This window comes from Morus notabilis, unplaced genomic scaffold (assembly GCF_000414095.1).
Source record: "Morus notabilis unplaced genomic scaffold, ASM41409v2 Scaffold363, whole genome shotgun sequence".
NCBI lineage: Eukaryota > Viridiplantae > Streptophyta > Magnoliopsida > Rosales > Moraceae > Morus > Morus notabilis.
In genome coordinates this window covers 106,630-121,318 of record NW_010360145.1, presented here as the reverse complement: position 1 = coordinate 121,318, position 14,689 = coordinate 106,630, and the positions used below count along the sequence as shown (strand labels likewise).

Genomic DNA, 14,689 nt, shown 5'->3' with positions numbered 1-14,689 from the left:
CTCCGGGTAGTTGAAAACATGGCTTTCATGGCTTATTTTTGTGTAGCTTTTTTACACTGCTTTTTATCTGCAAATAATTAAGCAAAAACTAGACAAATTCCAATTAAAAATATTATGAATAAAAATAATGGATTTGTTTAATTAAAGCTTAAATATTTTAATATTATATAAATCAAAAGCAATATTTATGGTGCATTTTCATGCACTAATCAACTATTAAAGAAAAAAAATTATTCTGATTATTTAAGAGGTTGTAATTAGAAAGTAGTAGAAGATAGGAAATGCTAAGTATGAATGTAGAAATGATGACAAAAAATTAAGGGTCGTCACAGTTCGTCCGATTCTTTTTCTTCTTGTTCTTTGATGAAGAAGGCCTTCCCTCAGCTGCGTTGGCTTCAACAACATTTGCCTTGCCTCCCTTATCACCTATGAGGGACTCAAATTGCTGTAGCTCATTCAGGAGCTCAGTCAAGTTATCATTCTTTTGGTTCATAAGATAATTTGTCCTGAATGGAAGAAAATCAGGACCAAGTGTCTCTAATATCATGCCAACCTGGGTCCTCTCATCAATCTAAGACCCATTAATTTTAGCCTCATGAAGATGATTAATCATCTTAAGCACATGCTCACGTACAGAAGAACCATTCTTCATACGGCCGTTCATAACGACTTTGACAGCAGCGTGCCGGGCTGAATTAGATGGAAGTCCAAGCATCCTTTGAGGAGAGGCCATGATCTCTCTAGCAGTGGCAAGGCCTTCTTGCCGAGTCCTCAGCACTTCATTCATTACTGCTAACAGGTAGCAGCGGGCCTTGTTGTTGGCGTTGACCCATCGATCACAGCTCTAGTGGCATTGGCCGGAGGCACTGGAGGACAATTCTCCCTAGGGACAAAATGGAAATTTTTACAGATCAAGAGTATGTTCATGTTGCTTTTCCATTTGATAAAGTTTTCACCATTCAAAATTTGAGAAGCGAGAAGTGCGAAAATAAGGTTTGACATTTTTGCTGAAAATAAAGAATTTAACTCAATCAACATTTTGCATAAAGATCACTACTAAATTTAAGGCAGATAAATATGATGCATGAATGCACATGATAAATACAAAAATACATGTTTAATTGCCTAAGGAATTTTAATCACCACAATTAAAAGCCATCGTAGTGTAGGTCAAATAATAGCTTATTAAAATAAGACTATCTCAATTAATAAATACTATATGAAATATCTCATACTTTCAATACTTATTAATTTCCTTTTATTTCGGTCAAGAGAATAATTAACTAATTTTACTATCTTTTCATGAGTGTAACCAACCATTTCAGATCTCTTAGACTTAACTTAGAAGTTGCCGCCATAGGTTAGGTCAATTCTAAAATACATCTTTAAGATTCTATCTCTTTGGAAGACAACCTTGTTATAATAATTAATGAACACCCTCCATAGGGAGGATGAAGTCAACGCGTCTCGGGGCTCGACTAATTACTCATGGTGTTGTACTAACGGTGGAGACCTATGGGTTATATTGTCATATTACCCACTCCCACTCATAATTTGCAAATGGTGTATTCATTTTATAAAATAACTCTTGCTTTATAATTCTTAGTGAATTTAAACAATTTAAGTCACTAAGTCCTATAAAATTTTAAACAACTTTAAAATTATATTAAGTCATTTGTGATCATTTTAAAATTTAACATTTAAATTTATAAATTTCACATTTGACTTATTTCAATTTTGCAAAACCATTTGCTAATTTATTTTAAAATTTAATCTCATTAAATTTAACAACTTTAAATTTAATATTATTAAATTTAATAACTTTGAATTTAATCTCATTAAACTTAACAATTTGGTGCATTTAATTAATTTACTTTACTAAAATAATTTTAAATTAAAATAAATAATTAATGTGCATGATGCATGTCATATATATAAACTAGGTAGACACTTTCTATCCTATAATGGCATGTTAGATACATGACAATATAATTATTATCAATCATAATAAATAAATGAATAAATGAAGACATGCAAACAAAATGGAAAAACTTAGCCGGGTTCCATAGACCTAAGAATTACAACCTAAAAATAAATAATACTAATAATAATAAATTATATCATATATATTGGGTCTTCTTGTAATTCTCTATCTTCAAGTCTTCTTCATCTTCATGTCTTCCTTTTGGTGGATTGTTTTCATAAACCAAAAAAATAATTAAAAAAAAATGTTTCGGCTGCTCAAAGCAGCCCTAATGTGATCTAGGCCGGCTGGAAAGTCTAGCCCATATCACTTAAACCTCTGCCTCTAAGGTAGAGGTGGCCCATTTGGATCTCGGCCTGGCAGCAACCAGTGTGCCCGTGACTGTACTTGACGGTGTTGTCACCTGCAGCAGCCATGAGGCTGTTGCAGTTCTGCCATGGCCGACGTTCGGTCATGGCAGCCGCCCAACTTTTTCCGGTGACTGTCACATGATGATCCATCCACCATTGAAGAAAAATAAAATTACATATTGATTCTTATTTTACAATTGGTTTAATCAAAATAAAATAACAAAACTTAATTTCATGGAACCGAAAAAATTACGGCCAATCCATTTGCATAATTTATAAACATCACACAAGAATCATACATCATATGCATAAGTGCCTACCTATTAAACATACATAATTATCACAAAATCAAACGTTAAATTTGCATGAAATAAAGACCGCTCTGATACCAATTATTGGTTTCTCAAACCGGATTTTCAAAAAAAATTGTGTGGAAGCGTGGTGTCGATCGAATCACATAAATAAAAAATTAATGCGATCATTATTTAATTTTAATTTAACTACAAAGATATTAAATAAAAGAAGAAGAATATTATCGTCGCTTGATTATGACATTAATCTTGAACTCCTCCAACACTATCTTGAGCTTTAAATTTCAAGTACATTACGGCTCTTTCTAAACGTATCTCCGGATCAATGTTAACTTGAATGAATGGGGTTCTAATGAGTATCTCAACTCATGAGGTTGATGAATGAGAATATCACATATGATTATCATTCACTTTTCTCAAAAGTATATGATGTTTCTCAATAATCTTTTTCTCTATATAGTTTATATCTCACACATTTTTAAAAATAATACGTTCTTCTTTTTAAGAGGTATCAGAGAAATTTTTAATTATTTAATTTAAACAATTTTAAATCAAATAACCTCCCACTACCACATTTAGTGGGATTTTCCTCATCCACTTTCTCTCCTTTTTACGTGCACCTTCCCTTTTTTTAAAGAAAGTATATATACATATACAAATATACACGCACACGCACACGCACTCACGCAGGAGGGGAAAGTTCCTTTTGCTTTCCTCAATGTGAGGAAAACTGCATCAACACGTTTCCTTCCTCTTTTTTTTTTTTTTTTTTTTTTTTTTTTTTTTTTAATATTATGGCCAAATCTTATTGGCCAAAAAAAAAAAAAAAACTTTTCTCAAAATGCAAAACGTGGAGAGATTTAGAAGTGAGAAAAAATTTCTCTCAAGTCATTAGATTCATCCATATTAATTTAAAATAATTTTAATATTAATTAATCAAATTAATTAATATGTGTATTTAAAATTCTTAATTCTAAATTAATAAACACAACCCAATATGATATATATAATTTACATTAATCTTTTAGAATCGTTGAGAGAAATTATGGACATTATAATTTTAAGCTGCAATAATTTTGACAATTAATTAACACCTTAATTAATATATCAAAATTATTAATTCCAAATTACTCTACTATAAATTTAAAATTGCACTCTTAAAATTATAAAAAATTATTTTCACGGAATTTGTGTTGTCCATTGATATAGTCACTACATACGAATTAATCCTCTATAAATGGTTCATAATTAAAGCTAAAAATTTTTCGTTGACCACTTTAATTATATCCTTCTCTATAAGTACCATTGATCCTCTAATGAATAATATATTTTATGATTCAATCATAAAATTGAGCACTCTTATTATTCAAGTCCCGAATCAACACTTATGGGAACCGTCCATCTACTTCATTATGAAGGAATGAATTTCATCTTGTAAATTAATATTCTTGGCTATTTATTTTACTATGCTCCCAATATACCAAGACTTTAACACTATTCATATGTGTCATTGCTCAATATATCAAAGAACATAATATTATAAATAAGAGTATTAATTACTCAGAATTAAGATTAATTCATATATGACCATCATTGATTAATATTAAATGCTCTATTTAATAACATAATTGATTGGAGATTCATAATAAATCGTGTTCCGGTCCTATGTAATCATATTACGTAAAGTGCTTTCATTCCAATAATCTCATTATTAACAATCTAGGATAAGATTGTTTCATTCAGAGTGTAATGAACCGCACTAGTAATTTTAAATTAAACACCCCAATTTTAATTTATAATTACAGATAAGTTTAGATTATTTTACTTTAAATATTATGCTCTGCATATAACATTTATATATAATGTTTAAAGTTAGGTCTAAAATAATTTAAGGATTTTTTATATTTATAAAACATCACATACATACAAAATAATATTAAAAAAATTTCTCATTTGATTAATAATTAGCATAATCTTTACATCTTATTTGATTTATGTACATATACTAACATATTAAAGTACTCATATTTTCGCCGACACCCAATATTTTCGTCCTTGCTCTACCCATATGGGCCTGCGCCAATTTTTTTGTTTTTTCATTTTACAGGCATGTACAATTTAAAATAAAAGACACGAAACATCACTTGAATGGATATTATGACTAATTTTTCAACTAATTAGGTACGAATCATTGCACGGAAAAATATTATACTAGTTTTAGGTTGAAATTGAACGTGATTACAGAGACTTGAAATTGAAAGTTTCGTAGCCCGAGAGACAGATTCCTTCTGCCCATACCTCACATGAACTCATATTGGGCCCCACAGGCTAAGGAAGTCAACATAGTTTTCTGATCTTTTCATCTAAATTTAGAGGTGAAATTATGTTTGGTAGAGGGATTCGTTCCTTGATTCGAATCATGATTCATGGTTCGCTACAGTATTTTGTCTCACAAAAAAATTCACGTAAATCGAAGATGGTTCGAATCACATAGTTTGAATCCTCCAACCAAACGTCAGCGGCTCGACGACCTGAATAGAAATTTTAAGCCGGTTCGGCCCATTTTTAAATTGGAGAGGAGCGACTTAATCCAGTCTTAAAATCTAAAAGATTAAGATCAGCCCAACTGGATTAAAAATCTTAGATGGTATTTTTGAAAAACAATTCTTTAAAAAGATGATGTTTAGGTTGCATCGGTCCAGCCCAAGTAAACATTTAGGCTCGAAATCTTAGCCTCACCCGAAGGTAAATGCTCAACTCAGGCCAACATTGGTGTGTCTCGGACTCGTCCGTTTAGCCCGACTCAGACTTACAGATCTATTGTAAATACAATGATAACATATTCAACAAAAAAAAAATTTCATAAAATGAGAATATATAAAATACGGAAGTCTTTACAGTGAAGTAAGTTATTTTATTCCATCGATAGGAACTGTGTATATACCGTTAGATTAATTTTTGAACAGTAATATTTGTAGTAGAAACAGTTTTGTATGGCGCACTGTAAATCTTTAATACAGATCTGTACATATTTGACAATTAAAAAACTAATCCAACAGTTAAAACTAATTGTTTCTACAGGTAAAGTAAAATAGCATGCTCCGCTGTGAAAATTCTCCTAACATATTCAAAAAAAAATCATAAGATGAGCAGAGACGAAGTTAAGTAAGGCCTGAGGGCCCTCAACTTTCTAAATTTGTTTTTAAGTTACATGTATCTATAGGTATATGTGTAGGAAATTAGATTAGCCCCCCTAAAAGTTGAAAATCTAATTTTTAAACTTTCAAAATTAAAAAAAAAAACTTTTTAATATTACTTTCTAAAAAGTATTTTCGAGACTTTAAAATCCCATTGGAAACAATTTTTTGTTTTTTTTAAGTTCTATTGGAAACAATTTGTAGTAATTTAACAATTAACTTTTAATGAATTTTTGATGTAGCTAAATTAGTCTCCTCATAAAAATTTCTGGGTTCGTCACTTAAAAGATGATGAGAATATATACGTGTAACACTCGAACAAAACTTGTGGTAGATAATCAAGGAACTGTACAATAATGGATAAGTCTCTTCCCCTCCATTCTTGCCATGTCCAAAAACTCTCCCTCATCATCCACCGAACTCATACTAGTCTACACTCAATAGCCATATCCTTCCTTCTTTACTATAGAGCTTCTTTCTTCTTCCAAGACACTATATGGACTACACCCAAATTACTATTTCCATGGCTATTCATCTCCTCTTCCGAGCTTGTCATCTCCTTCATCTGGCTCCTCGGCCAAGCTTATCGGTGGCGTCCGGTAACTCGCTCCGTCTTCCCCGAAAGATTGCCCGGCGACGAAAAACTTCCGTCCCTCGACGTCTTCATTGTCACCGTGGATCCAGAAAAGGAGCCAACTTTAGCCGTGATGAACACTGTTTTGTCGGCCATGGCGATGGACTATCCGGCGGAGAAGCTTCACGTCTATTTGTCGGACGATGGCTGTTCTTATTTGACTTTGAAAGGTTTGAGAGAGGCTTGGGCCTTCGCAAAGTGGTGGATTCCGTTTTGCACAAGTTATAAGATTGGTAATAGATGTCCGGAGGCTTATTTCTTTGGTGGTGAAGATTTGGACTCTGATTTAATTTGTAATGATGAGTTTAAGATCGAGAGAGAAAGATTAAAGGTAGTTCTCGCTCTGACTGTTTCTTGTTGGGAAAAACAAGGAAGATTTATATGCATGTATTTAAATATATATATATATATATTGTGAAATAAATATATGAAACATTCATGGAGCATCACCGGATCTAAACACTATTATTAATAAAATATTATCGTACTTATCATTATGTTGTGGGAGGTACTTTCTATTAGTGAATGATATTTAGCACTACTATTGTGAGTAAATTGAATATCTGAACTTTCTATTTTGAGTTGGTGCAGGAGAGATATGAGATATTTAAGTATAGAGTTAAGGAATATGCAAGAATCGGCGAGAAGAAGGCTAGCAATCATACTAGGGATCACCCAGCTATCATCGAGGTATATCTCTAATTTGTTTCTGTTTATTGGCTTAATAAGGAAGATGGGATAGGATTAAATTTTAAGTATACATTATTAAAAGACTGGATTGGATAAACTTTTATCCAGTTCATTATCAAACCCCCTTTAAAGGGGATGTTGTTATCGATCTGACTGAAGCATGAGATAATTTTTTACTATAGCACATTGTGAAAAACACTAGAGACATATTTGTAAAATCTTATAAAATTGAAATCATACTTGTTATAGGAGTAAAATATTTTAAAAAATTATATTTTTGCCTCTCAAATTTTAAAAAATTAATATTTGGCACTGAAATTTTAAAATGTTTATAATAATGTCCTCACCCTAATAACACAACACCAGACATGGGATTGGATTAAACTAAAATATAGTCCTAGACTTTTCTATACATTCCAATCCATTACCCTAAAACTATACTATCTTGTCCTGCGCACCAAACGGATGCCTATATTCACAAGAAATTGGTGCAATATTGGTTTATGAATTAGTTAGGCCTAACACTAATTAATTATCATATAATAAAAAGAGCATTCACAGCCCCAAGTAACATAACATTATGTTTACATATATTTGGCAGGTAATGCGAGACTCCTCGAATGATACAATGCATGTCAGAATCCCTCTCCTTGTTTATGTTTCTCGAGAAAAAAGGCCTTCTTATCCTCACCATTTCAAGGCCGGAGCCCTTAATGTTCTTGTATGTCTCCTATACATATTATCACTAAGCTCATTGTTTATATTATATGTTTTCATTGGTAAGTTATATTATATATTTTTACACACTGACCTATATGCACATACACCGCATATATTTGTTTTTATGGACTAACACACACACACACATATATATATATATATATGAATAAATATATCTTTTATATGTAATGTATATTTGCAGCAGCGAGTCTCTGGAATGCTAAGCAACTCTCCGTACATTCTAGTGCTGGACTGTGACATGTATTGTAATGACCCAACTGCAGCTCGGAGAGCAATGTGTTTTCATCTTGATCCCAAGATATCAAACTCTCTCGCTTTTGTTCAATTCCCTCAAAGATTTCGCAACATCAGTAAAAACGATATCTACGACAGTCAACTTAGATCTGTTTTCAGCGTATGTAAATACGTCACATATGTAAATAACACTCACATTGCGTGTGCACTGTCTTACCATTTATTATTATGTCAAAGCCCTAATATTTAAGACTTCTGCAGAACAAAAAAGTAATAATAATAACAATAATTAAAGCATCTTCTTGTACAATATTTTGCACAGCCGATTTTTTCATACTTTTGTTGAATAATATTGGAAGATTTTTGTGTCTAATTAGGTACAATGGCAAGGAGTAGATGGACAGAGCGGACCAATCTTATCTGGTACTGGTTTTTTTATGAAAAGATTATCACTATGTGGAAAAGACATTATCAAAGAAGGTACAAGTTTACCTATATTTATGAAGGTTGAGTTTAATATTTCAAAATTTATTGATACCAATCATTATTAATTTACTTGTTGCGCTTAACACACTCCCTTCTCGTTATAGTACTTCTCTTCAAACTTATGTTATCCTCTACTATGATAAGCTTTTGTAAAATGATCAAAATTTGGCCTTACATGTAGATCCGACAAATCTTAGACAAGCTTTTGGTCCGTCTAATGAATTTGTCAAAACACTGCTTCAAGGCGAAAACTACAAGCCTAACATGATGACTACTGGTGGAGATAAGACAACATTATTGCTAGAAGAGATGAAACTATTAGCTTCTTGTTCATATGAAATTGGCACTAAATGGGGTCAAGAGGCAAGTAAATTAAGTACACATATATGTACACATATATTTGCTTGACAAGTTCAAGCTTTATTTCATTTCATTTGGTTTTCCGAAATTCAAAGTAAATTAATTGAACTAATATGTACTTGTGTTACAATGAGGCAGGTGGGATTTCTATATGGTTCAATCGTGGAAGATTACTTAACTGGATTTACATTACACTGTAAAGGTTGGACTTCTGTCTATTGTGACCCGCCAAGGCCACAATTCTTGGGTTGTGGCACCACAACCTTGAATGACTATTTCATTCAAAACATGCGGTGGAGCTCTGGTTTGGTTGAAGTTGGTATCTCAAAGTATTGCCCTCTTATGTATGGTCTCTTTCACATGTCTATTTTTCAAAGCATGTGTTATGCAGAACTTGCATTTTCACCTCTTTCTTTCCTCTCCTCATGGTGCTTTGCCACCATTCCTCAGCTCTGCCTATTAAATGGAATTCATGTGTACCCCGAGGTAATGAAGAAAAATGTCGCTATAATATTGATTTTATTTCACTAATCACACATATGCGAGCACGCACACATGCAGAGAAGTAGTGCCATTTTGTAAGAGCATCTCCAACGCAATAACTAATTGATGTGTCATTGTCAAATTTTGATAATTGAGTGAAAAAAATCTTTCAATACAGTATTCTTTTTATGATAAATTTAACAAGTGGTATAAGCAAATGACAAATTTAACATTGCTTAATGGCTATTGATTACGACATCAAATTTTCTTATTTAATCATTAGATCAGTGTTCTTTAAAACTATTTTATATCAAGAGTTTATTGTTATAAGTTTCAAATCTTAATAATTATAATAAAAGGTAATTATAGCATTTGAAATAGCATTATGCATTTAGAGTACAAAATAGAATAGTACATCAAATATGTAATTTTGACACTTTTTACTGACAAACATATCATTAGCATTGGCATGCAATGCTTATTTACATTGGAAGTGGTCTAAAGATTATTACCAATTGTGAAGATGAAAAATATATATACTAACGTACAGGGTACAATGGCGTTGCAGGTCTCTAGTAGATTTTTCACGATCATCTCTTTTCTTTTCCTCTCGGTCTTGTCTAAGCATTTATACGAGGTACTCACAACAGGAGGGTCACTCAAGACATGGATAAATGAGCAAAGAATTTGGATGATGAAGTCAATCATTTCTCATTTATATGGATGTGCATATGTACTTTTGAAGAGGATTGGTATTAGCGAAGCTCGTTTCTTTACCACTAATAAAGTCGAAGATGATGGACAAGAAAATCTTTACCAAAAGGGCATATTTGATTTCCAAACATCTACTACGTTCCTCGCTCCGATGGCCGCCATAATCGTCTTGAACATGGTTTCCTTTCTTGTGGGGATTGCTAGGGCCATCTTCATCGGAGATTTAAATAAGATGTTTGCTCAAGTTTTTATCTCATTCTATATTTTGGTTATAAATTACCCAATTGTTCAGGGGATGGTAACAAGGAACGATAAGGGCAGAATTCAATCCTCAGTCACCGCGTTATCTACTCTATTTTGTGTGGTTTTCTTGGCATTAATATATGTCATTTCCTTGTACTGAGGTGTGTGCATACTCACACACACACACATATATATATGCTTGACAATTTCCAATTATCGGTATGTTAAACATTAATAAATCCCAGCTTTTCCTTTCAGGAACAAGCTAGTGCTGTTATCTATAGCCAAGTACATTCTGGATTTTGGTCTTTTTGGTTGATCGAGCCCCTACTTTTTTGGACCACTCCGTAGAATTATTATTATTTTTTTTCAGTGGGTTAATTGTTTGATAGGTTGTTATGGTTTAAATAAATATTGAAATTGCCAATTTTGGTCTTTATATATAGTTTTGTACAATCCTTAACGCTTTATTGAGAAAGGTTTAATTCTATAAGTGAAAAATTATCTTTGTGATGGTTATATAATTGTCAATTCATTTTTATATCTAAGTTTTGCCTACTGTGTGTCTTGTCGATTTTCTCCCTTTTCAAATTTGATTGTCTCCTGTGTGTTGCTGAGACCATTACACTATTTTGTTCCCCTTTCAATTAAAAAGGCTATACAGATTAACTATTTGTTATGGCATGTGTTGAGAAAATGAATTGAGATTCAATTTTCGTAACCCTTGAAAAACATTTTTTTTTTTTTTTTTTCATGGGAAGGTGATAGGTGACTTTGAATGTTCAGATTCTTACTCTTCGATTTTTACAGCCTTTATTTTATGATATAGGAGAACTCACATGATTAGTAAGATACTTGAAATTGATGTATTGTTGATTTGTATACAGTAATGTAGTGTTGATTTGTATACAGTTAATTGTGAGAATTCATGACACAAATGTTTGTTATGATTGGTTGGTGTGTTAATGAGTTAGTCTTAATAATCAATATTCATCTATCAGCATGAATTAAACATGCTAATAGCCTACGATTAGTATTTAATAACATGTTTTCACTAGTTGTGTTACATACCGTTAGTTTAGCAATCCGTCTCTTACACTGTTTCTTTCTAGAAAGAGTATGCTATCATGCTATTGTTGTTGGCTTTCTCAAACCTGACAAGTTTGTTCAAGCTTTTTCATGTCTAGTAATTAATTTACTTGTATATGTTCCAATTATTTTTCTTTTTTTTTTAAGCAAAAAAAAAAAAAAAAAAGGAAAGTGACTTGTTTTTTTTTTTTTTTTCTTTTTTTTTTTTTTTTTTTTTTTTTTTTTTTTCTCTTTTCATTTTGTTCCTTAATATTGTGCAATTGTAATGTCAGGATTCAAGTTTATCGGGAGAGATTCATGTTAATTTTAAAGCTGATTATAAAAGATATTGAAGTTGTTGCAAGAATACCTATAAGTGGATTAGAAATGAGCCAAAATGTCATTGTTGGACTTGAAAGAATTTTGTATTATGTATTTGTTTTTCATGTGGTTTTGACTTATGATGTCGCTGGTGCTCAACTAAATAAAAAGATATTTGAGTTGTTTTTTTTTTTTTTTGTATTTTTATATTAATCATTATTTGTGTAATAATTTTTGTAATCACATGATATTGTTTAAGAAAGATAAACAATCTAGTAGTTTATAAAAGATAATCCACCAAATTACTCTCTGGTGATCAGAGAGTAGTATGTCGATTGTGTGTTGAACATGTATAAGAAAGAGGGGAACTCTTGACGGTGCAATACAATATCACGCATACAAAGTCTGACGATCACCTACAGTGTAGCTACTTGCTCTTTGAAGCTGATGGTTATCCATGCTGACTTAATTTTTTGTGTCATGGCGTATCTTAACATCAGCTGATTCATTAGAGATGCAAGAACAAGCCGGTTCAGTCCATTCTCTTTAAGCCCACGTGGGCCGTGAGCCGGGCCAGCCTAGTCTATAAATTTTGTGAGCCGGGTAAGGCTGACCTGTATAAGAATTACCTTAGCCAGCCTGCACCACGGGCTAATTTTACGTGGGCCAGATTTGGCCGTGTCGTGGGCTGGGATGGGCCGTGCCATGGGCCTTGAATGAGCTGACTCATTCAAGGCACATCATGGGTTTAGATGACTCAGCTCATCTAAACATACAATTTTTAATTTTTTAATTTTTAAACAACTTAATAAATATAAACATTTGAATAGTGAATAGAAACATGAAAGTTGATATTTTATTTATAATTGTCTCATTAAATAAAAACCTCTAAGGAAAACCCAGTGGGACAAAACCTTAGTAAGAAAAAAAGAATACAATTAGCATAATTATACATAAAATGTTTACAAAATTTCTAAAAAAAAAGAAAAAAAAAACATGAAGATATAATGGACCTAGATGGCCGGTCTAGCTTGGCCTAAGTCCTACCTGGTTCATGATTTTTCATGGGTCGGGCCAGCCCAACCCATAAGCTGATATATATTGGTCCAGCCCACCAATATTTATAGGTTGGGTTGGGCCGTGCCATCTCTATGATTCATCCCCCAGTCGTGAATATTGAACAAGTGGACAACGAATATAAAATCTGCTCCATCTTCGTAAGCAATTGGTTTGAAGCATTCTACAAGTATAGCTATTCTACTTTTGAACTCGATGATAAAGATCTTGCTCAAATGTTCCGTCCATCATATTAGTTTTAAGATTAAGGATGTCACCTTGAAGACAATTTTTTTTAAAAAAATCCCCGTGTACTATTTAAATAAAAAATACAAAAAAAAAAGAATCCACCTCACAATTATAGTTTCCTTTTTTTTTAAAAAAAAGCTTATTTTTCATCTGCTTATTTTTATAACGTAAAAACATATTTAAAAAACATCATATATTTTTTTATGGGTTATTTTATTTACATACCTCTCTTTACTTTCCACACTCCCTATTTAATAATAATTTTTTAGTCGAAAAGACTCATGTAAGATGACAAAAAAGGACAATTATAATCAACTTAATTACATAATCAAATTTTATTATAAAAATATAACAATATTTTTTTCCTTCACACGCCCCACATGTTATGTTCTCAAATTACAAATAAATTTTATTTTCAAATCTATGTTAAAACTTTATTTTGTTCCATTCAATAGCTATTCCAAAAAATGACATAAAAGTAAGTTAAATTTTCTTTGCCCTTTATTTTATGGTGATTGTTCTTTTGCTTTCTCTTTCCTTTGTTTTGTGTTAATGTTTTTTAATTTTCTAATTATTTCATATTTAAAAAGGAAAATCATTTTATTTTATTTTATTTTTCGTTTCTCATAAAGTAGAGTTTTTTTTTTTTTTTTTATCATTTTGTTCTTTTTTATGCTTATTATACTGGTTTATTTATTTTTCACTCTTTTTCTATTTTATATTTTTAATCATACCTCAATAATATAATAACTTTGTTCCCATATTATTTATTTATTTATTATTTCTTGAATTATATTGCTTTCTAGTTTACATTTTTTAGTGTCCTTTATGTTTTCTAAAAAAAAATTTAATAAATTTTCTTCCTGTACAAAAAAAAAGCATCATGCTTAAAACTTCAACTAAAAAAATAGAGAAATATAGAAATGATAATATTAAAATAAAAAATAAAATAAAATATTAGGCGTGAAAAGAAAAATATCAAGAATTAATAATCCTATCAAAATAGTTTTAGGTAATTTTAGAATAATAGAGGTGTGTAAAAAGTAAATTCAACCATTTTAAAATTATGTGGGGTGAGTTTAGAAGGGGGTGTGGAGAGTAAAAAAGTGTGTATAAGTAGAACCACCCTTTTTTATTCTATAAAGAAAAAGATTTATAAAATTCTTAACTTACATTCAATTAGTAATGGAAGTTTCATAATTAAAAGTTTAAATTTAAATTAGTTTTAGATTCAAATTAAATTTTAAACTATTAGAATTATCAAAATACTGTAAAATAACAAATTAAATATCAAATTTTATTAAAAACCTTATAGATACATTTTTTTGTTAATATTTCATTACTTAGGGAGAATGAATGTTACGTATTAAAAATCGAAAGACAAAGTGTTATAAAAAGTATAATTCATAGAAATTTTTTGGTAATTAATAAAGAAAAATGTTGAACATCCCTTTTAAAAGTTAAAAAAGTTATGTTGTAATTGAACAATTAAAGTACCAAAAGTTACGTTAAAAGACCATTATTAGGTTTCTTTTTCTCAAAAGTTACGTTGTCGTTTTATAAAACCA

The 14,689-nt window shown here is 31.1% G+C and overlaps 1 protein-coding gene across 2 annotated transcripts; it reads left to right on the top strand.

Annotated features, from left to right (window-relative positions):
- The first annotated feature begins 6,140 nt into the window (after window positions 1–6,140).
- LOC21400416 (cellulose synthase-like protein G2) lies at window positions 6,141–10,798 on the top strand. Of its 2 annotated transcripts, XM_024164187.1 has the most exons (9): window positions 6,141–6,807; window positions 7,068–7,166; window positions 7,768–7,887; window positions 8,089–8,301; window positions 8,519–8,621; window positions 8,809–8,990; window positions 9,126–9,473; window positions 10,039–10,588; window positions 10,686–10,798. In XM_024164187.1, the coding sequence occupies exons 1-8, from the start codon at window positions 6,199–6,201 to the stop codon at window positions 10,585–10,587; spliced, it is 2,223 nt and encodes a 740-aa protein (XP_024019955.1). In that variant the 5' UTR covers window positions 6,141–6,198; the 3' UTR covers window position 10,588; window positions 10,686–10,798. The 2 variants fall into 2 exon arrangements, with proteins under 2 accessions (XP_024019955.1, XP_024019956.1); XM_024164188.1 differs by having other exon boundaries at window positions 8,092–8,301; window positions 10,039–10,798.
- The last annotated feature ends 3,891 nt before the right edge of the window (window positions 10,799–14,689 follow it).